Raw genomic sequence first — 22,820 nt, 5'->3', positions numbered from 1 at the left:
GTCTTCTTAGTTACAGCCATTCTGACCAGAGTGAGGTGATACCTCATTGTAGTTTTGATTTGCATTTCCCCAATAGCTAATGATGTTGAGCATCATTTCATATGCCTGTTGGCCATCTTCTTTGGTATATCTTCTTTGGAGAAATCTCTGTTCAGATCTTTTGCCCATTTTTTAATTGCGTTGTTGGATTTTTTGTTGTTGAGCTGTATGAGTTCTTTGTGTATTTTGGATATTAACCCTTTATCTAATATATGGTTTGCAAATATCTTCTCCCAATTGTTAGGTTGTCTTTTCATTTTGTTGATGGTTTCCTTTGCTGTGCAGAAGCTTTTTAGTTTGATGTAGTCCCATTTGTTCATTCTTTCGTTTCCCTTGCTCCATCAGACGTGGTACTTGAAAATATGCTGCTAAGACTGATGTCAAAGAGCATACTGCGTATGTTTTCTTCCAGAAGTTTCATGGTTTCAGATCTTGCATTCAAGTTGTTAATCCATTTTGAGTTGATTTTTGTGCATGGTGTAAGGTAATGGTCTACTTTCATTCTTTGCGTGTGGCCGTCCAGTTTTCCCAGCACCATTTATTGAAGAGACTCTCCTTTCTCCATCATATGCTCTTGGCTCCCTTGTCAAATATTAGCTGTCCATATATGTGTGGGTTTATTTCTGGGCTCTCGATTCTGTTCCATTGATTTGTGTTTCTGTTTTTGTGCGAGTACCATGCTGTTTTGGTTACTGTGGCTTTGTGTATATTTTGAAATCAGGGAGTGTGATACCTCTAGCTTTGTTCTTTTTTCTCAGGAATCCTTTGGCTATTTGGGGTCTTTTGTTGTTCCATATACATTTTAGGATTCTTTGTTCTATTTCTGTGAAAAATGTTGTTGGAACTTTGATAGAGATTGCATTGAAACTATAGCTTGCCTTAGGAAGTCTGGACATGTTAACTATGTTAATTCTTCCAATCCAAGAGCGTGGAATATCTTTCCATTTCTTTGTGTTTTCTATTGCTTTCAACAATGTTTTATAGTTTTCAGTGTACAGATCTTTCACCTCTTTGGTTAAGTTTATTCCTAGGTATTTTATTCTTTTTGTTGCAATTGTAAATGGGATTGTGTTCTTAATTTCTGCTACTTTGTTGTTAGTGTATAGACACACAATTTTTGTACATTGATTTTTATATCCCACAACTTGACTGTATTCATTTATTGTTTCTAAAAGTTTTTTAGTGGATTCTTTAGGGTTTTCTATATATAAAATCATGTCTGCAAAGAATGATAGTTTCGCTTCTTCTTTTCCAATGTGGATTCCTTTTATTTCTTTTTCTTGCCTGATTGCTCTGGCTAGGACCTCCAGTACTGTGTTAAATAAGAGTGGTGACAGTGGGCATCCTTGTCTGGTTCCTGTTCTTAGAGGGATAGCTTTCAGTTTTTCTTTGTTGAGAATGATATTTGCTGTGGGTTTGTCATAAATGGCCTTTATTGTGTGGAAGTATTTTTCTTCTATACCCATTTTATTTAGAGTTTTTATCATAAATGGATGCTGTATCTTGTCAAATGCTTTCTCTGCATCTATTGACATGATCATGTGATTTTTATTCTTCATTTTGTTAATGTGGTGTATCACGTTGATAGATTTGTGGATGTTGAACCATCCCTGCATCTCTGGAAGGAAACCCACTTGATCATGATGTATGATCTTTGTAATGTATTGTATTCGATTTGCTAGCATTTTGTTGAGGATTTTTGTATCGATGTTCTTCAGTGATATAGCCTGTAATTTTTTTTGTGTGTTGTCCTTGTCTAGTTTTGTTATCAGGATAATGTTGGCTTTGTAGGAGTTAGGAAGCCTCCCCTCCTCTTCAAGTTTTTAGAAGAGTTTGAGAAGGATAGGTATTAAGTCTTCTTTGAATGTTTGGTAGAATTCACCAAGGAAGCCATCTGGTCCTGGACTTTTATTTTTTGGGAGGTTTTTGATTGCTATTTTGATGTCCTTACTGGTGATTGATCTGTTCAAATTCTCTACTTCTTCTTTGTCCAGTTTTGGAAGGTTGTATGTTTCTAAGAATTTATCTATCCAGTTCTTCTAGATGATCCAATTTGTTGGCGTATAGCTTTTCATAGTATTTCTTATTGTCTTTTGTATTTCTGAGGTATCCATTGTAATCTCTCCTCTTTCATTTCTGATTTTATTTATTTGAGCCTTCTCTCTTTTTTTTTTTTTGGGTGAGTCTAGCTAAGGGTTTGTCAGTTTTGTTTATCTTTTCAAAGAACCAGCTCTGGTTTCATTGATTTTTTTCTGTTGTTTTTTTTTAGTCTCTATTTCATTTATTTCAGCTCTGATTTTTATTATTTCCTTCCTTCTGCTGATTTTGGGCTTTGTTTGTTCTTCTTTTTCCAGTACCTTTAGATGCACTTTTAGAATGTTTATTTGGGATTTTTCTTCTTTGTCGAGGTAGGCCTTAATTGCTATAAACTTCCCTCTTAGAACCGCTTTTGCTGTATCCTACAGATTTTGGCATGTCGTATTTTCATTTTCATTTGTTTCTAGGAATTTTTTGATCTCTCCTTTGATTTCTTCATTGACCTAATCATTATTCAGTAGAGTTTTATTTAATCTGCACATTTTTGTGGCTTTTCTGGTTTTCCTCCTGTAGTTGATTTCTAGTTTCATACCTTTGTGGTCAGAAAAGATGCATGGTGTTATTTTGATCTTCTTAAATTTATTGAGACTTGTTTTGTGGAGTAATATGTAATCAGTTCTGGAGAATGTTCCATGTGCATTTGAAAAGAATGTGTATTCTGTGGTTTTTGGATGGAATGTTCTGTATATATCTGCTAAGTCCATCTGGTCTAATGTGTCCTTTAAGGCCAGTGTTTCCTTATTGATCTTCTGTTTGGATGATCTATCCATTGGTGTAAGTGGAGTGTTAAAGTCCCCCACTATTATTGTGTTACTGTCTATTTCTCCTCTTATGTCTGTTAATAATTGCTTTATATATTTAGGTGCTTCTATGTTGGGTGCATAGATATTTATAGGTGTTATATTTTCTTGTTGGGTTGTTCCCTTTATCATTATGTAGTGCCGTCTTTGTCTCAATAATTATTGCAGTTTTTGTTTTAAAGTCTGTTTTGTCTGATACAAGTATTGCTACCCCCTCTTTCTTTTCTTTGCCATTTGCATGGAATATCTTTTTCCATCCTTTCACTTTCAGTGTGTGAGTGTCTTTAGGTCTGAAGTGTGTCTCTTGTATGCAGCGTATACATGGGTCCTGTTTTGTTATCCAGTTGGCCACCCTGTGGCCTTTGATTGGAGCATTTAGTCCATTGACATTTAAAGTAGCTATTGATAAATATATATTTATTGCCATTTTGTTACTTTTTTTTTTCTGGGTGTTTTAGTAGCTCGTCTCTGTTCCTTTCTTTTTCTCTTGTTCTCTTCCCTTGTGGTTTGATGGCTTTCTTTAGTAGTATGTTTGATTTCTTTTGTCTTACTTTTTTGCTTACTTATTATATGTTTCTGATTTGTGATTACCATGAGGATCCTATATAAATTCTATGTATATAACAGTGTGTATCAAGTTGATAGACTCTTTAGCTTGACCTCTTTCTAAAAGCTCTACTTTTTCACTCCCTTCCCACATTTTATGTTTTTGAAATCATAGTCTCTTGTTTAGTGTGTGTCTATCTATTCCCCACTTATCAATCAAATAGGTGATTTTGGTACATTTGTCTTTTAACCTTCATCTTATCTTCACAGGTAGTTGATCTGCTACCTTTACTATATTTTTACCTTTACAAATGATTTTATTGCCTGGTTTTTTTTTTTTTTTTGCCAATTTTTTTAATCTCTATTTGTGGTCATTGCTTTCCCGCTTAAATAAGTCCCTTCAGCATTTTTTGTAGAACTGGTTTCTTGGAGATAAACTCCTTTAATTTTTGCTTGTCTGGGAAGCTCTTTATCTCTCTTGCCATTCTGAATGATAGCCTTGATGGATAGAGTATTATTGGCTGTAGGTTTTTTCCTTTTAGTACTTTAAATACCTCATGCCATTCTGTTCTCACCTGTAGGGTCTCATCTGAGAAGTCTGCTGATAGCCTTATAGGCTTCCCTTTATATGTCACTTGTGGCCTTTCTCTTGCTGCTTTTAGAATTCTCTCTTCATCTTTAATTTTGGACATTTTAATTATAATGTGTCTTGGTGTGGGCCTCTTTGGGCTTCTCTTGTTTGGAGCTCTCTGTGCTTCATGAACTTGGAGGTCTGTTTCCTTCCTTAGGTTAGGAAAATTTTCAGCTATTATTTCTTCAAATAAATTTTCTGTCCCTTTCTCTTTTTCTTCTCCTTCTGGGACACCTATAATCTGAATGTTAGCATGCTTGATATTGTCCCAGAGTTCCCTTAGACTGTTCTCATTCTGTCTAATTCTTTGTTCTGCTTGGGTGATTTCCTCTAGTCTTTCATCTAGCTCGCTGATCCATTCTTCTGCATCCTCTACTGTTATTGAGTCCCTCTAGTGAATTTTTCATTTCCAGTATTGTATTCTTCATTTCTGATTGGTTCTTTTTTATATTTTCTAGTTCTTTGCTGATGAGCTCACTGTGTTCATCCAGTCTTCTCCCAATATCTGTGAGCATCCTTATGAGATTTTGTTTGAACTCTTTGTCGAGTGGTCACTTATTTCTGTTTCATTTAGTCCTTTTTCTGGAGTTTTGTCCTGTTGCCTTGCTTGGAAAGTATTCCTTTGTCTCCTCATCATGCCTCTTTCTTTGTGCTTATTTCCATGTATTAGGTGAGTCAGCTATGTCTCCTGAGCTTGGAGAAGTGGCCTTATGTATGAGACGCCTTATGAGGCCCAGCAGTGTTCTTCCCTCTTGTCGCCAGTCCAAATGATGCAGGAGTGACCCTTTCATGGGCTACTTGTGTCTTTCTGCTGTGGCAGGGTTACTCTTACTGCTGGTACCCAGGGAGTCTAGTCTTTCCTTCCCTGGTCAGCTGTTTGTAAATCTGGTTTGGGGAGCCTCAGCACTGTTGGCTACAAAGTCTATCAGCATGCTCCCGTTGCAGTTTTCCTCTTAATTGGGTTGGTACCCAGTGTAGCGGGTTGCTAGACTCTGGGGCTTACAGTTGGTATAGGCCTCAGGCCTACAAGGCTGTTGTCAGTTCTCTTAGGAGTGCAGCGGAGTGGGGCTAGTCCTAGGCAGGGAGCACTCAATTATTTTAGGCTTTGGAAGGTGGGGCTGATCCTTTTTATGGCTGTTTATGAAGCTCAGGTCTTCTGCCGCTAATAAGCCTCATCCCCCCACAGGGCCACACACACCGTCAACACAGTCCTGGTCTGTGCACACTTCCCAACCCCCTGGAGCATACCCTGACACCACACTGCAGAGGCCCCCACCTCTCCACCAATGCCCCCTCACTTCACCTGGTCCTCACACAGGCCCTGCCCCACAGAGGCGACATGCTCACCTACCTGTAGAGGATCAAGGCACCCAGTCAATGCAGGCCGGAAAAGTAGCCTGAGTCCTTGCTGTTGGGTGGCGCTGGTCCCTAGGGCAGGCTGCCTGCCCTGGCTGAAGTGGATTAAATTTGTGCTCTTGTGGGTGTGGCAGACCCCAGGCTAACAGGCCAAGGGCAGAATCTCAGTGGCATCCACCGGGGTCTGTGTTAGCACTCCTTGACCAGGTCAGAACAATGGCCCCCACCAATGTCTCAGTCTCTGGAGAGGTCCCTCCTCTCACCAAGGTGCCCCCAGAGCCCACCAGGTGAGTCTCTTTGCACCAAAGGACTGTCAGCCTTCTCTCTGGTGATTTTAGGTTGCTGAGGTGAGTGAGTTTGTGTGTGAGCCCTTTAAGACCAGGGTCTTTTCAGCTTTCATCCAATAGCTTTTCTGGGGGTTTCCTTGCTGTAGTTAATAGCCAGGGAAGCCACACAGTAAGACCCTCATCTCACTTGGGCTGAGTCTGAAGGATGCTTATAGCAGTGTCGGCCCCCGCTCTGGACCTCACTCCTCCAGGGAGGGCTGTGTACCTTAGGCTGGTTCCCGCCTGGTCAGCTGAGAATCTCTGCTGCTCCCAAAGGTGGCTTTTTTCCTCTCCAGCAGGAGTTACTGCCTCTTCCGCCTTAGTCAGGACTGTCCCTTGTTGTGGGGGTTCTTTTTATCCAGTTTTCAGTTTTCTATCCAGGGTAATTTTTCCAAAAGTAGTCGTAACCTGGTTGTGTTCATGGGAGGAGATGAGCTCAGTGTCTGCCTACGCTGCCATCTTGATGAGATCTCTGCTATGGATTTTTTGCTTCTGGGCTTACCATGGTCCACCTCAAAATTTCAGGAGTAGGTCGAAGCAGAATATTCTGTGGAGTGAGATGAGAGACCTCAGGCTCATCTAGATGGCAGAGAATGGGGGATGGAGGCAAGAACGGGACCTTCATCATCACCTAGTCCGTAAGCCAAGTACACTTGAGAATTTGGGTCACACTCACTTAGGCATTGTGTCCTCAGGTCAATCAAATGGTACAATGACAGTATGGATCTTGGTGAGAAGATAGCCTTCAACCAAGTCTGGCCTGTGAATCACGTGGCTGCTATTTGGACAGATCACCCTTGATCACCCTTTGTGCCCTGCTCTCACCCTGGGAGCTCCCTTTGATGGATGCCTTTGCCTCTTTCCTGGCTAGATCTCATATTTTCTGTGTTTCCTTACGTTGTCTTACTTAGCTTGCTCTTTCCTTTGGTAGAGTACACATTCTAGTAACTTCTTTTGAAAGAGTGCACAAGAAGTAAATTTTTAATACTTTCGTTCTAAAAATCTTTGTAACTTTGTCTTCTTCCCCACAGTTAATTATATGGCTAGAGGGTTGGAAATTATTATTTTCATCAGCTTTTGAAGGCAGTTGCTGTTAAATTCTGAAGCCATGTAAATGGAACTTTCTGGGATTTTGTTATATTTGCACTTTTAGGGGATAAAAAGGTATTCTTGAGGCTTTGGTTGATCAGTATTACATTTTTGGTTTGTTACGATTTTTTACACGTTACATTTTAAGAACAGAACGAGAAAATAAATGAAACTCTCTTGCACATGTGTCTGTGAGTGAGGGAACTTAACATGATAATACATCTTTAGGGTATCATTGTTTAAGCACATATTTAAGATCAAATGTAAGTTTGATCGTCTGTGTTTGTCGTGTGAACGGAGAGTTTGTAAGTCCCCGTTTTTCCTTCAGTGCTGGCTGCTCTGTCCCAATCCCCTGGTATAACCCACGTGAATAATGTGTAGTGTGTTCTTTTCTTTTTTTTTTTTCCTGAGGTTTAGGATCCCTACCCAACCCCCATTACTACATGTGTTGAACTGTGTGGCTAGTACGAGCTGTATTATGCGGTATGTACCAACCCAGGCTAATGTTGCAGTACTGATGCAGTCTGTGGCCCACCACATGCCAACATGAACCATGATTTGCATGGTGATAACAGTGTTCAGAGACAAAAATAAACGTGTCAGCTGTAGACTCTGGCCAACGTGACGTAAAGACATCGTGGAAGTGTGTAGTGTATTCCTACAGGGTTTCTTAAGTACCATTACCTATGTTAGTATTTTAAGACTGTTTTTGATTTTACAAATGCTTTTGAATGTATCTCAGTTAAGTGTCTCGTGTAGGTACATTAGATATGTTTTCTAGTAACACCAGAGTAGAGAGATTACTGTAACAAATTCCCATGCACCCACCCAACTTAAAAAATTATCAGCATTTTAAGAAAATGTCATTTGGGGCTGGCCCGGTGGCACAGCGGTTAAGTGCACACATTCCACTTCCATGGCCCAGTGCTTAAGTGTGCGTGTTCTGCTTCATCGGCCCGGGGTTCCCTGGTTCGGATCCCGGGTGCGGACATGGCACTGCTTGGCAAGCCATGCGGTGGTAGGCGTCCCACATATAAAGTAGAGGAATATGGGCCTGGATGTCTTCCTCAGTCTTCCTCAGCAAGAAGAGGAGGATTGGCGGCAGATGTTAACTCAGGGCTAATCTTCCTCAAAATAAAAAAAGTCATTTATTTGTTGAAGAAACCAGGTTCTTTTGATTTGGCCAGTTGATATTTTTGCTGAGGAGGATTAGCCCTGAACTAACGTCTGTGCCAGTCTTCCTCTACTTTATATGTGGGATGCCTCCACAGTACGGCTGAGGATTGCTATCAGTCCGTGCCAGGGATCCCAACCCATGAACTCAGGCCGCCGAAGCAGAGCACGCCAAACTTAACCACCATGCCACGGGGCTGGCCCCTGGCCCGTTGATTCTTTATGGTATTCCTGAACTTGGGCCTCTAGCCCTTGTATTTCTTATACACTAGTTGTTAAATGTAGAGACTTGATTAGATTGAGGTTCAGTTTTGTTTTGGCAAGCATACGTAAGTGGTGCTGCATATTTTTTATTGCATCACGCACATCAAGAGCCACATAAAATCTGATTTGATTAGCCTACTATTAGTGATGTGAAAATTGATCAGTAGATGCAGGTATTGTCAATTTGATCCTTTATGGAGTTTCTCAGCAACCTTTTACCTAATGGTTTTAGCAGCCATTCTGCATATATTTCTTAATCAGAATTGAAAGTATAAAATTAATGTAGTTATTTTCTTATGTCTTCCACTTTGTTTCCCCTTCACTAAGAAGTCAAATTATATTAACAAATGAAGGAATTTCATTTAGTGATTCAAAGCTTGACTAATGAACTTGCTTTTATCCAAAGTAATTTGAAATTTAGGGTGAAATTGATTTAAATAAAATGCGTGGTCTTTGTTTTTTAGTTAGTCAAATGTTTTTTTGTCCCTCTTTTAAAAATACAGACTTATTTAATCTAGCGTTGCTTTTTTTAAAATATTTTTTTAATTTAAAAAATTTTTTTTGAGGAAGATTAGCCCTGAGCTAACATCTACTGCCAGTCCTCCCCTCTTTTTGCTGAGGAAGACTGGCCCAGAGCTAACATCCATGCCCATCTTCCTCTACTTTATATGTGGGATGCCTGCTATAGCATGGCTTGCCAAGCCATGTGTAGGTCCACACCTGGGATCTGAACTGGCGAACCCCGGGCTGCTGAAGCGGGATGTGCAAACTTAACTGCTGTGCCTCTGGGTCAGCCCCAAGCATTGTATTTTTTAAAACAAGTGAAGTAGGATCTGACTGTATTAGAATTAGAAGGAATTTTTTGCTCAAGATTGCATGTTTCACTTTAGAGTGTTAGAAACTGTTGCTTTGTCAGGTTATACAGTGGTTACTTGTAGAAATCATGAAGCAAAGCAAGGCGTGCTGGACTCTACATTCAGTTTGGTAGTGACCTATGTGGGGAGGCAGGAGGATGGAATTGATAAGGGGCACACAGGGGTCTTGAAAAATACTGGTAATATTTTTTTTCTTACGCTGGTTTCCTTTCATTTTTTATTCTTTAAGGTTTACGTATGTTATTTTTTATAATATATAATTTATTTCAATTAAGAAGAATAAATGGACTCATTTGCTAACAACTTGAAATATTTCTCAAATGTTTGATTAAATCTTAACTATAAAACCTTTTTATCTCTACAAAAGCACCATAAAGTACGTAGCTTACAAAACTTTCTTTATTACAAGGTAAACATGGAAGGTTCATCATATCTTATTTGAAATAATTGTCTGTTTTTAAGGTCATGCCTTAAAAATTATGTTTAGCATCAGTCTGGCATTCTAAGTAACTATGAAGGGTGGCTGATTATAGGTGTCATGATGGGGAATAGTAATGAGTTCCATATGTGCCACTTTCCCTTTGTAGCCGTAAACTAGTTTACTTGAGAATACCCAGGTTTAGTGCTTGTTGTGTGTTATTTTTGTGAAGTTTATTCTTGGCCTTTATACAATAGCAACCCTGGTGTTTTTTTTTTTTTTTCTTAAATATCAAATGAGCTTACGAATAAGTCTGGAGGCACATAGGGCCTACAGATTGTGTTTGGGTTTCTGTTGTAAGTGTAGTGTTTTAGCTTAGGATGGTCTGCTCTTTTGGGGCAGCTAAGGGATACTGCTAGAGGAGCAAAGTCACTCAAGTCTTCTTTGAACACTGCTGTTGAGGTTTGTGCTTCTCAGCTTTTAGCTATCAGAGAGCAGATTTATCTTGAATCATTTTGGGTATTTGGTTAAAGATTTAAGATTTTGTATCACGTAATGGATTTAAAAGAATACACTTTTCTTTAAAGGAACCCTTTGAGAGTAAAGATTTAAAGTTTCATATTGAAGTGTTTATTTTATGATAGTCTATTAATGTAATTACTAAGGCTCCCAATTTAAAATTTCTACAGTGGTTTTAGAAATTACCTTATAATTCTGGAGAAATGTCTCTGTAAGTCATTATATGTTAGAAGTGACATATTTGGCAAATAAGTATTTTTAATCATCGTATTACACATGATCGTAGCTGAAGTGATTTTTAAGATTTAAATATAATAGAACTAACCTCTCCTCTCTCTCTTCTAAAAAATTATTTTCTCCAAAAATTCCCTCAGGTAACAGAAATTCAGGACTGGAGTGCATCGAGCCCGCATAGTGCAGCGTATGTTCTCTGGGATAATGGTGCTAAGAATCTTTACAGAGTTGGCTTTGAGGGCATGGTAAGTAGTAAGAACCACAAAAGGTGAAAATATTGGATGGATGAAAAAAGAGAAATAACAGTAGATCTTAATCTTTTTTAATTTTTTTTCTTTTGTCATCTCCTTTTGTCTCAGGGTACAGCTATCTGAATCATGGATATGCAATAGGAGGGAAAATCTGTAAAGTGCAAATTGAATAAACTTTACGTTTTTACTACGTTTCTTTAAACTTATTTAATGGTAAATATGATTTTGCCCTCAGTTAATGTTTGAGTAACTTACTATACATTGATTACTACATTGATTGTGTAGAGCTGATCCCCTATAAATGGAAGTCGGGAGTTTATTTACCAAAATCTATCAAAAAGATTTAGAATCATCTCTAAGGCTGCTGCTTGGCATGGACATTGAGAATGGTATTATAATAAGATTTTTTATGGTATGTTTGTATTCTAGGCTCTGGTAGCTGATAAAAGTATAAATTACAATAAGTGTTGAAATTACTTTTTAAGGAGATTTTTTTCCCCTGTATTTTTAAAGTGTAGAGTTGATAATTGAAAAGGATTATCCTAGAAACACTTTGAGTTACTTAAGCGTTTAGGAAAATAATGGTGCTTTATTCAATGGATTGCCCTGTTTCTGCACTTCATGGATCATTGTTCAAATGTTGACCTCAGCTATTTAATTTATAGAATATAATTAAATATTATATCAATGCCAGAATGTTAATGTGTTTTACATCCTTTCCATCTTGAATATATTCCTCATTCAAAGAATTCTTTAAATTTAATTTTTTTCAGCTATTTTATGCCCCTCATTAGGAGAGGAAAAAAATACCCCACTGTCCCTTTGCTTTAATTTCTTCCATTTATATGTAAAGCCAGGCATGTGAATCTAAACAAATACTTTACTTGCCAACTTTTATAATTGTGTATAGCGTTGGTTATCAGTTTTTTGTTATTATCTTTGTGCCTCTCCCTGTTTTTAAATTGTGGATTCTTGAGGGTTCCAACTGATTATTAACTTTGTTCAAGTGCCTTAGTGCTTTATGTGCCCAGGTGCTTACTGACTAGTATATATAGAAATTGATCCCGTTCTTTTCTTTTTGTTTTTTGATGGCTGAGTAGTACTCCTCTATATGGTTATGCCATTATTTATTTAATGAGATTTCTGTTGATGGGTATCTGGGTTGGGTTTTTTATTTTTTCAGTTGTTGCAAGCACTGTTTCAGTAAGCATTTTTCTGCATGTGTCTACACATTTACAGGTGTGTTTCCTTAGGACAGATTCCTAGAAGTGGAATTTCTGGGTTAACGTATCACATTAAAACAGTTTGACCCATGTGTCTCTTTGGCTAGGAGTGAACTAAATGTAGTGCTCTGGTGGCGAAGAATGCTGTAGAAGAGTTGGGTTCTGTGTGTGTGTGTGTGTGTGTGTGTGTGTCAGGTACTACTAGGCACTTTTAAGTAAATATACTTCTAAATTTTCACAGTAAACCTCAAGGTTGCTCTTCTAAGTTCATATTCTTTGTACTTTGCATTATACCACAACTGCCTCCCCATTCAGATACTTAAATAATAATTGGTTTCCTTATAAAAGCTAAGTGGGAAGGAACTTGAGTTAACCAAGTTATGGTGAAGTAAGGATTCAAGTTGATGTAAATAAGAAAATTGACAAGGAATCAAATAACGGATTTGTTTCTATCCTTTTCTACTTTATAGTGGTTTAGTTTTGGATAATTTCCTTCATAAAATGAGTTAATACTTGCCTTGTATATTTCATAGATTCGAAAGATCAGATAAGTTGAACTCTTTTTTGTTAAAAGTATCTTTAAAATGGGATGTTTTATGTACATTTTAAATACCAGGTATTTGTTACAGTCCTTTTATTTTTAACATGTGTTTCTGAAAATATTATAATGGTAAAGATCTAGGCATTTTAATTTTTTCTTTTCTTTGTCTTTTTTTTTTTGAGGAAGGTTAGCCCTGAGCTAACATCCACTGCCGATCTTCCTCTTTTTTGCTGAGGAAGAGCGGCCCTGAGCTAACATCTGTGCCCATCTTCCTCTGCTCTATATGTGGGACACCTGCCACAGCGTAGCTTGATAAGTAGTGTGTAAATTCACTCCCAGGATCCAAGCTGACGAACCCCAGGCCGCCGAATCGGAGCATGTGAACTTAATGCTATGCTACCAGGCTGGCCCCTAAGCATTTTAATTTTTTGTCTTTCATTTTTTTTGATGAGGAAGATTGGCTCTGAGCTAACATCTGTTGTCAATTGTCCTCTTTTTGCTTGAGGAAGATTGGCCCTCACCTAACATCTGTGCCGTGGCAGGGCTTGATGAGTGGTGTAGGTCTGTGCTCAGGATCCGAACCTGCAAGCCTGGGCTGCCAAAGTGGAGCGCGCTGAACTTAACCACGACGCCACTGGGCTGATCCCTAGGCATTTTAATTTTGAACTTTAAAAGAAAGCTAAAGGTAAAGTATGACCTGTCTGAAGATCAAGTATATAGTTTGTTTTTTTTTCTTTTCTTTTTTTTTTAAAACTTGGCACCTGAGCTAACATCTGTTGCCAATCTTCCTTTTTTTTTTTTTCCCCTTCTTCTTCTCCCCAAAGTGCCCCCAGTACATAGTTGTGTATTCTAGTTGTAGGTCTGTCTAGTTCTGCTATGTGGGACACCACCTCAGCATGGCTTGATGAGCGATGCCATGTCCGTGCCCAGGATCCAGTTTGGTGAAACCCTGGGCCGCTGAAGTGGAGCATGTGAACTTAACTGCTCGGCCACAGGGCTGGCCCTAAGTATATAGTTTTTCATGGGTGCTTTTCCAAGCAATGTTTAATCTGACTCTTAACCCAGAACTACTCTTGACTTCTGCTGAGGGTATGTTCTGATTGAACATTTGCTTATTTAAGGTATTGACCCATTCTTGAAGTTTTCAAGAGTGATTTTTCTGGTTTCTTTTCTTTTTCTTAGTCTGATCTGAAGTGTGTCCAGGATGCCAAAGGAGGTTCTTTCTACAGAGATCACTGCCCTGTGCTAGGTGAGTTAGCAGACTAGAGAAAATTACTGAGTAATAGCTCAGAGTTCATGGAATCAGAAAAATGTTTAAATTGGACTTAAAAAAAAATTAGTTACCATTAAAGCTGTTTAAAGAGATAATTTTCTGGTTTTATTTTGGTTTTAAAGCATTTCTTCTTTTTCAATGATTTATTTAGATTCTGAAAGAATTGTCATGTCTTGAGAATTGATAGGCCATTTATATGTCATCATATATTTGAAACGTTTGTCTTTCATAAATTTATATTGTTGAAAAATTTAAACTATCAATATTATATATCTTACACTACTGAGAATAGGATCCGAGAATTTAATGCTTATGAATTCCTTAGAATTTTTGTAAAATTGCCTTCTTAATACAAGAACAGCTCCAAGATTAAGGTAATATAATAAATATAATTTCATGTATCATTAAAAAAAAGAACAAGAAAACCAAAACTACCTTTATTTTATAGATTCTTTGTTGTTGCCATGGTGAACATTTACCACATTCTTCTGCTCAAGCCTTTAGTCTCTGAATGCTTTCCTTTCTCATGTGAACTCTCTGTTCTTCTTTCCAAATCACTTGATTTGTCTTTTTGCTAAAAAGTGCTGTTTTCTTGCAACATACCTTAGTTTTCTTTTTTTAAAGGAGAGCATGGAAGAAATACTTAGGTTTTGATGAGGTCTTCCATTTCTCTTGCTTTCAGAAAATTTCCTTTTTGCGTCTTGCCTTCACAAGAAAAGTGTAGAGTTAACATACACATTCTGGATCCCTCAGTGTAGTGTTTTATGATGAGGAATCCTTTTTCCCAGAACCAGCTTTGAAAATAATCTAGGGAATGGGCTTTGAAATATTTAAAAATGCTCTTTAGGTAAAAATCCGAAGAACCATTTGGTAAAAAATAGTACTAAGTGCTTCAAAGACAAAAATAATTCTAGGGTTCTGTGTTGTATTCTCTAGTTAGTTATCATGGCTCTGATGCAGTGATAGTCAACAAGTCATCCAGGCAGAAAAGTAAATGTTTCCACCACCCAGAACTGTGTGTTCTGATACAGCGTTACATAATCTTTTAAAGGTTCTACTCCTGTTCATTTGTTGTTATAAATCATCACGTTATTTCAATTTTTGAGTCTGATGTTTGTTTTGGTCTGTTTTGTTTTTTTAAAGCTCTCTAGTTCTAGAATCTGATACTTACAGTGTATTCTCAAAACATTTTAAGATTAGGTAGGTGGTAACTAAAATATCTAGAGCTCGTTCTTGTTTAAAAATAATGCAATTGCATGTTGTTGCTCTGATTTTCCTTTTTCTTTGTCAACTCTCTCTGCAATTACAGGTGAGCAGAATGGCAATAGGAATCCTGGTGGATTGCAGATTGGTGACCTGGTAAATATAGATCTTGACCTAGAAATTGTACAGTCTTTGCAGCATGGTCATGGAGGATGGACTGACGGCATGTTTGAGACTTTAACTACAACTGGAACTGTTTGTGGCATTGATGAAGACCATGACATTGTAGTACAGTATCCAAGTGGCAATAGGTTGGTGGTATTTCTTAATTTTCAGTAATGGCAAATAAAGTTAGTAGATAGACTCTAGAGCCTTAAAGAAAGCAAATAATGTGATATGACCAAAGTCTCCTTAAAGCTAGCTCTTAGTAGATAAAAATCCAGAATATGTTAGTGAGGTGGAGTGGAGCAAATGATAAGAAGAGTGTGTGTGTGTGTGTTGTATGTATGTGAATTTATATGAATATATTTATGATACAATTTTCTGTGCACTTTTTTTTCCTTCAGGGAGCAGAATATGTTGTATTAGTATTACATTCAAGTATAACTAAAAATTGTGTATTCATAATGGACCATATCAATCTACCCTGAATGAGAAGGATAAAATTAAAACTCCTGTGGTCCCTTTCTCCAGGGTTATCTCTTGGTAACACAGCTCTCCCTTGTCACAGACATGTATGCACCCAGTAATCCTTATCACTAACATAGAATTGCTTGTGTCTCCTCACTTCTGTACCTTTGCACATACCACTTTCTCCATGCGAAATACCCTTTCCTCCTTTTCTCCCTCTTTCTCTGGTTTAACTCCTCTGCATCTTATTTTGAGCTTATATTCTTGGGAACCTCTTCTCTCATCCTCCCTCTGCTGTACTTCTGTTTAGGTTTCCTATTTATTAAAATGATTATTTACTCTCTAGGTTGTGAGTTTCTTTGAGACTGGGTTGGTGCCTTTTATTTATTTGCACTTCAGGGCCAAAATATATCCAGTTTACTAGTATGTTTGCAATATTTTAAAGAAAAAGCAGTAGTTAAATTGAATAATTGTCAAAACTTTGTTACTGACATGTACATAAAGAAACTAACTCTCTGAGGTTCTTTAGGGGAGGGATTATATGTAGAATAAGAAAAATTAACATTAAGTTGCTTACCAAAGTATAGAATTGGCTCTAATTGTGTTCAAATCTTAAGGAGACACATGATCATATCAAGAGACAAAGAAAAAGCATTTGACAAAATCCAACACCCTTTCGTGATGAAAACACTAAATAAACTAGAAACAGAATGGAACTTTTCAGCCTGATAAAGGACATCTACCAAAAACCAACTGCTACTGTCATACTCAGTGGTGAAAGACAGTGCTTTTCCCCTAAGATCAGGAACAAGGCAAGAATGTCTGTTCTCCCCACTTCTTTGCAACACTGCCCTAGAGGGTCTAGCCAGGGCAATTAGACAAGAAAAAGAAATGAAAGGAAGAAGTTAAACCATCTCAGTCACAGGTGACATGATCTTGTGTGTAGAAAAACCCGGGGAGTTCACAGAAAAACTATTAGAACTAATAAATTCAGGAAAGTTGCAGGATACAAGATCAATACAGAAAAATGACTTGTATTTCTGTACACTAGCAATGAACAGTCTGTAAAGGAAATTAAAACAATTTTGTTACAGTAGTATCACAAAGAATAAAATACTTAAGAATAAATTTTGCCCAAGAAGTGCAGGACTTATGCACTCAAAACTGTAAAACATTGTTGAAGGAAATTAAAGAAGACCAAAATAAATCGAAAGATAGTTCGTGTTTATGGATCAGATGATTCAATATTCTTTAGATGGTGTGTTAGTTCCTAGGTTGCCATGACAAATGATCACGAACAAGGTGGCTTAAAACAACAGAAATTCATTGTTCCGCAATTCTGGAGGCACGAAAAGTTAGGGTGTCGGCAAGGTTGGTTCTTTCTTGAGGCTCTGAGGGAGAGTCCACTCTGTGCCTCTCTCCTCACTTCTGGGGGTTGCTGGCAGTCTTTGGTGTTCCTTGGCTTGTAGATGCATCACTCATTTCTTTGCCTCTGTCTTTCACATGGCCTTCTCCCCTGTGTGTCCCTGTGTCTTCACATGACTTTCTTCTTTGTTTTTTTCTGGGTACAGATTTTAGTTTCAGATGCATTCAAATCAATCTCTGATTAGTCAAGTTCAGACAGTCATAGGGAGATCATTTGAGACTGAGAGCCACATAAACAATCTCCTAGCTCATTAGTTTATTTTCATCAACCCAACATTTGTAGCTTAACCATCCATGAGGAAGGAACCCTGAGGAGACATATAAGGAAGTTAATTGAGCTCATGGAAATTCTAAAATCTTTTACTAGAAAATGATCAAAAGCTGATTTCACATGACCTTCTTATAAAGATACCAGTCCTTGAATTTAGGGCCCACCCTAATCCATTATGATCTCTTTTTAACTTGATTACATCTGCAAAGACCCTATTTCTAAATATGGTCACATTCAGAGGTATTGGGGATTAGGATTTCAAAATATGTTTTTGAGTAATTTAACCTATAGCAGATGACAGTATTCCCCAAACTAATCAACAGATTCGTTGCAGTCCCTATCAAAATGTAGTACCTTTTTTACAGAACTTGGCAGACTGATCCGAAAATTCATGTGAAAATTCAAGGGACCCAGAATAGCCAAAATAATTTGAAAAAGAAGAACAAAGTTGGGGGACTCAGAGTTCCTGTTTTCAAGATTTACCACAATCAAGACAGTGTATTACTGATGGAAGAATAGACATGTAGTTGCTGGAATAGAGTTGAGAGTCCAGAAATAAGCTCTTGCATTTAAGGTCAGTTGGTTTTTGACAAGGGTCCAACACAGTTCAGTGGAGAAAGAATAGTTTTTTCAACAAATTGTGCGGACAGTATATACAAATATCGAATCATTATGTTGTATACCTGAAACTAATATAATGTTATATGTCAATTACAACTCAATTAAAAAATAAAGCTACAATTAATGGTGCTGAGTCAACTGATTATTAACATGCAAAAGAATGAAATTGGGTCCCTGCTATGCACCATATACAAATATTAAGACAAAATGAATCACAGACCAAAATGTGCAAGTTAAACCTACAAAATTCTTAGAACAAAGTGTAGACATAAATCTTTGTGACCTTGAACTAGACAGTGATTTCTTAGATATGACCCCCCAAAGCAGAAGCAACTAAAGAAAAAGTGAATAAATTGGACTTCATCAAAAGTAAAAAATTTTGTGTTTCAAAGGAAACTGTTAAGAAAGTGAAAAGACAGCCGATGGATTGGGAGAAAATATTTGCAAATCATATGTCTGAGTAAGGACTTGTATCTAGAATATATATAAAGAACTCTTAAAATTCATCAGTAAAAGGCAATCCAACTGAAAAATGGGCAAAGGATTAGCGTAGACATTTTTCTTAAAGAAGATCTAAGATCCCCAATAAGCTAGGGCAGCCATAACAAAATACCACAGACTGGGGGTCTTAAACAACAGAGATTTATTTTCTCACAGTTCTGGAGGCTGGAAGTCCAACACCAAGGTGCCGTCAGGGTTGGTTTCTGGTGAGATCTCTTCCTGGCTTGTAGACGGCTGCCTTCTCACTGTGTCCTCGCATGACCTTTTCTCTGTGCATGCTCAGAAAGAGACATCTCTGATGTCTCATCCTCTTCTTATGAGGTCACCAGTCCTGTCAGATTAGTGCCCCATCTTTACGACCTCATTTAACCTTAATTACCTCCTTAAAGGCCCTGTCTCCAAATACAGTCACATTAGGAGTTAGAGCTTCAATATGTAAATTTTGGAGGGAGACAGTTCATTCTATAACAGTCATGAAAAGATGCTTGACATTATTACTTATTAGGGAAATGCAATTCAAAACGATAATGAGATTCCATTTCACATACTAGAATGGCTAGAATAAAAAAGTCAGATTATTACAAGTGTTGTTGAAAGTGTAGAGAAATTAGAACCAAACCCTTGTACATTAAGGGTAGGAATGTGAAGTGGTCTAGATGCTTTAGAAAACCATTTGGTAGTTCTTCAAAATGTTAAATATATAATTACCATATGACCCAGCGTGTTCACTCATAGGTTTATACCCAAGAGAATTGAAAATGTGTCCGCCCAAAAAACCTGTACGTGAATGTTTGTAGAAGCATTATTCATGCATCAGCCAAAATATGGAAATAACCCAAATGTCTATCAACTCATGAATGGGTAAACAAAATGGATATATCCATATGATGGATCCATACTTTTTGACCATAAAAAGGAATGGCATATACTGACATATGCTGCAACATAGATAAATCTTCAAAACATTATCCTGAGTGAAAGAAGCCAGTCACAAAAGGTCACGTATTATGTGATCCTATTTATATAAAATGTCCAGAATAAGCAAATCCATAGAAACAGAAAGTATATTACTGGTTGTTAGGGGCTGAGGAGCGGGGTGAATGTGGAATGACTGCTAATTGCTATGGGCTATCTTTCTTTAGTGATGAAAATGAAATTAGATAGTGGTGCTTGGTTGTTAACTCTGAATATACTAAAACCCACTGAATTATACATTTTAAATGAGTGAATTGTATGGAATGTGAATTACATCTCAATAAAGCTGTTAATGCGAAGGGACAGATCTTTACATAACAAGTTCAGGTTAGCATGTACTAACATATTTTGTATTAAATATTATCTTGTTTGTTGTTTGGAAATGTTAGGTTAACACAAATTAGGATTATTACTTGCAGAAATGTTTTTTGACCAAAATTCTTCCTTGGGCAATAGTTTTAACAGTAATGTGACGTTTGAGTTATAGAAAATAATATTTTGGGGCCGGCCCTGTGGCCGAGTGGTTAAGTTTGTGTGCTCTGCTGCGGCAGCCCAGGGTTTCACCGGTTCGGATCCTTGGCGTGGACATGGCACCGCTCAGCAGGTCATGCTGAGGCGGCACCCCACATGCCACAGCTAGAAGGAACCACAACTAAAAATGTACAACTATGTACCGGGGGGCTTTGGGAGAAAAAGGAGAAATGAAATCTTAAAAAAAATAATAATATTTTTTTCTTTATTTATCCAACAAAAATTTATTAAGTACTTATCCAGTATTAGGCCCTATGATTAGAGCTAGGATTACAAAGAGAATTAAGACATGGTCCCCTGCTTTGAAGGGGTTTCTCTTTTAGTTTAGATAGATAAAACCAGAAAAAACTGTATTAAAATGTTGTACGTAATTGTGATAGGTAAGTATTCAGGGTATTCTGAAGGTACAAAAGAAGAGTGGTCATTTCAGCTGGGCAAATCAGAGAGAACTTCAGAGAGAAAATTACATTTGAAGTAAGTTTGAAAGATTGACTCAGTTTTTACCAGGGCAGGGAAGGAGGCAGAGGAAACAACTTGAGTAAATACTGCTGTATTCAGGCACTATAATAGGTCTAGTTAGTTTTTGGAATATTGGGAGTAAGGTGAAGGGCACTGTGATCGATAAGGCTGAAAAGGACTTTTTGTGTCTGATTTTTATTCTTAACTGGTCAGAAGTATTTCTTTCTCTTTGTGGTTCCTTTAGAAAGAAAAATTTACTTACATGATTACAGGAATTTAATAAGCAGATTTTTGTATGTTGGGACCTCTCAAAGTCTTTTAAATGTTAATGACCATTTGAATTAAGGAAGAGTGATACAATCAGTGTGTATTTCATAACAATTTTTTAAAACATGTAAGAGAATAAAACTAGACAGAAGCATATCCTACTAGGGTGGCGAGATTGTGGATCACTCTTTTCCCAAATTTATATAATAAAATTATAAAAAGAAATACAGATCATCGAGGATGTAGTCGCAAAGGAATGCTTTGCCCTTTTGATGTGTTATCAGGCTTTCCCCGTGCAGTGTGTAACTGAGAATGTTGTGCTGAAAGTCAGGAAACTTACCGTACATTTTGAGTTTGGCTTTGATCTTCAGGTGGACCTTCAATCCTGCCGTTCTCACAAAAGCAAACATTGTCCGAAGTGGGGATGCTGCTCAGGGTGCAGAGGGAGGCACCTCCCAGTTTCAAGTGGGTGATCTCGTACAAGTGTGTTACGATCTGGAAAGAATTAAACTTCTACAGCGAGGACATGGAGAATGGGCTGAAGCTATGCTCCCAGTGAGTATATATCAAATAGTTTTGGACTAAGAATTACACCATGCTTTTATAGTTTTAAAAAGTACTTTAATTTTAGAAAGTAAGTTAACATACTCTTGAGAATTGTACTCTTGGCAGCTAGGCATACTTATGCCTTTTATTTTCTAATTTATTTCAGTTAAATTAGTCTGGGAAAGTTCAAAAAGAGATATAGTTAATATTTTCTGATAAAGCTGTTAGTGGCAAAGGTAATGGGGTAAGGTAATGAAGGTAACGTAGGTAATGTAATGTACAGGCGCTTTCCTGGTACTTGACCCCAGAATGGGAGCCACATGCTTATATGTCACTAACAGTGCCGGCCCACTGCTGCTCTCCTCAGTTGGGGCCCTGCCCCTGTAAACCTCAGAATGTGGAAGGGCAATTCAGAATGTGTGCCTTCTAAGGTGGCTTTGTTCCCAAAGACCTACAGTTTAATTATTTATTCATTCAATACATTTTTAATCAAATGTTAAGCAACAATGAAAAAATTTGTTTGCCCTCTTTTCATCCATCCTTTTCTTTCTTCGTCTGTCCCTCTGTCCTTTTGTCTCATCCTGTTACTCCCCTCCTTGCCTTACCCTGTATCCCATTTCCTTCCACCTTGCTGTGTCCTATTCAGCCTTCCACTTTGCCCACTCCCGTCTCATCCAGTCCCAAATCCTGTCCCCCAAGTCCCATCCCGGTCAGTGCCTCCTTCCTGTCCCGTGTGCCTCCCCTCCCATCCCGCTTCGTATCCCATCCCCCCCGTGCTGTGTGGTCTCATCCCCCGTCCTGGCCAACACCTCCTTCTCTTCCTGTCCAGCCCCAGCTCATGCCCCGTTTAGCCCTCTGCCCCTCCCATCCTGTCCAGTCCGCCCTCCCTGTCCTTCCTGTTGTTCTGTTCCTCCATCAGTCCATCCTTCCTTCCTCAGCAGATATTTTAGCACAAACAATATGCATTTTAGGCTTTGGAGATGCAATAGTGAACAAAACAAAACAAAAAACCCTCTGTTGTTATGGTGCTTTCGTTCAAACACATTCCATAGTTTACAGGTACTGCTGATGTTATTTTTTATTGCTTTAGTTAAATATTGAATAAATGATAGTTGTGTATGTTTTTCAGGACTGTATTTTGGAATCATTTTTGTCAAAAAATTAAGTTCTGTATAATCCCTCTTTGTTTACTTTTGATATTAAAGTTAGTTAAAAAAATGTTTCAGTATACTTCAAGCCTCACTATAGTGTGGTTTTACTTAAAGTGTAATCTTTCAATATGTTTTATAGGAGCTATAAATCCTCTTTTAAGATTTTTCATACACAAGATGTTTTTGTTTTTCCACTTAGCAGCTTCCATCTGTTGAATGTCCAGTTATCCTCAGTTCTGTGCTAGATGCTATATACTTACACATGTGCACACATGCATACGTATATGTGTACCCAAACTACATATATATACAGACTTTATTTGTCTTAGGAATATTGTAAGTAGGTGGTGGAACGGCATCCTTATTTTAAAGATGAGGAAATCAGCGCTAAGATTCTGAACTGGAATTTGAACTCAAAAACCTAAGTACTCTGTCTCCCATATTAAGCTATTGTATAAGCAAAACCTCTGAATAATTTCTAGAGAGAAATTCTGGGATTCCAGTAGTGGTAGGGTAGATTTGAATCTTCTCAAATCCTTTTTTTTTTAAAGATTGGCACCTGAGCTAACAGCTGTTGCCAATCTT

General features: G+C 37.7%; 1 protein-coding gene and 1 long non-coding RNA gene across 3 annotated transcripts in view; one reads left to right on the top strand and one right to left on the bottom strand.

Moving 5' to 3' along the window:
* Window positions 1-22,820, top strand: part of MIB1 (MIB E3 ubiquitin protein ligase 1) — a 141,075-nt gene that overhangs the window by 20,298 nt on the left and 97,957 nt on the right. For both annotated transcript variants that reach the window (XM_023647510.2, XM_014727680.3), the window contains exons 4-7: window positions 10,508-10,612; window positions 13,565-13,631; window positions 14,965-15,169; window positions 20,910-21,093. In XM_023647510.2, coding sequence (XP_023503278.1) covers window positions 10,508-10,612; window positions 13,565-13,631; window positions 14,965-15,169; window positions 20,910-21,093 — 561 coding nt within the window. The remainder of the gene's footprint in view (window positions 1-10,507; window positions 10,613-13,564; window positions 13,632-14,964; window positions 15,170-20,909; window positions 21,094-22,820) is intronic.
* Window positions 14,077-21,033, bottom strand: LOC138915263 (uncharacterized). The gene is made up of 3 exons (XR_011420952.1): window positions 20,879-21,033; window positions 18,461-18,637; window positions 14,077-17,221 (listed from the first exon to the last, which is right to left on the bottom strand). It is a non-coding gene; the product is annotated as an uncharacterized lncRNA (long non-coding RNA).

The sequence above is a fragment of the Equus caballus genome, chromosome 8 (genome assembly GCF_041296265.1).
Source record: "Equus caballus isolate H_3958 breed thoroughbred chromosome 8, TB-T2T, whole genome shotgun sequence".
NCBI classification, from domain to species: Eukaryota; Metazoa; Chordata; class Mammalia; order Perissodactyla; family Equidae; genus Equus; species Equus caballus.
This window is presented reverse-complemented; position numbering and strand designations above follow the sequence as displayed.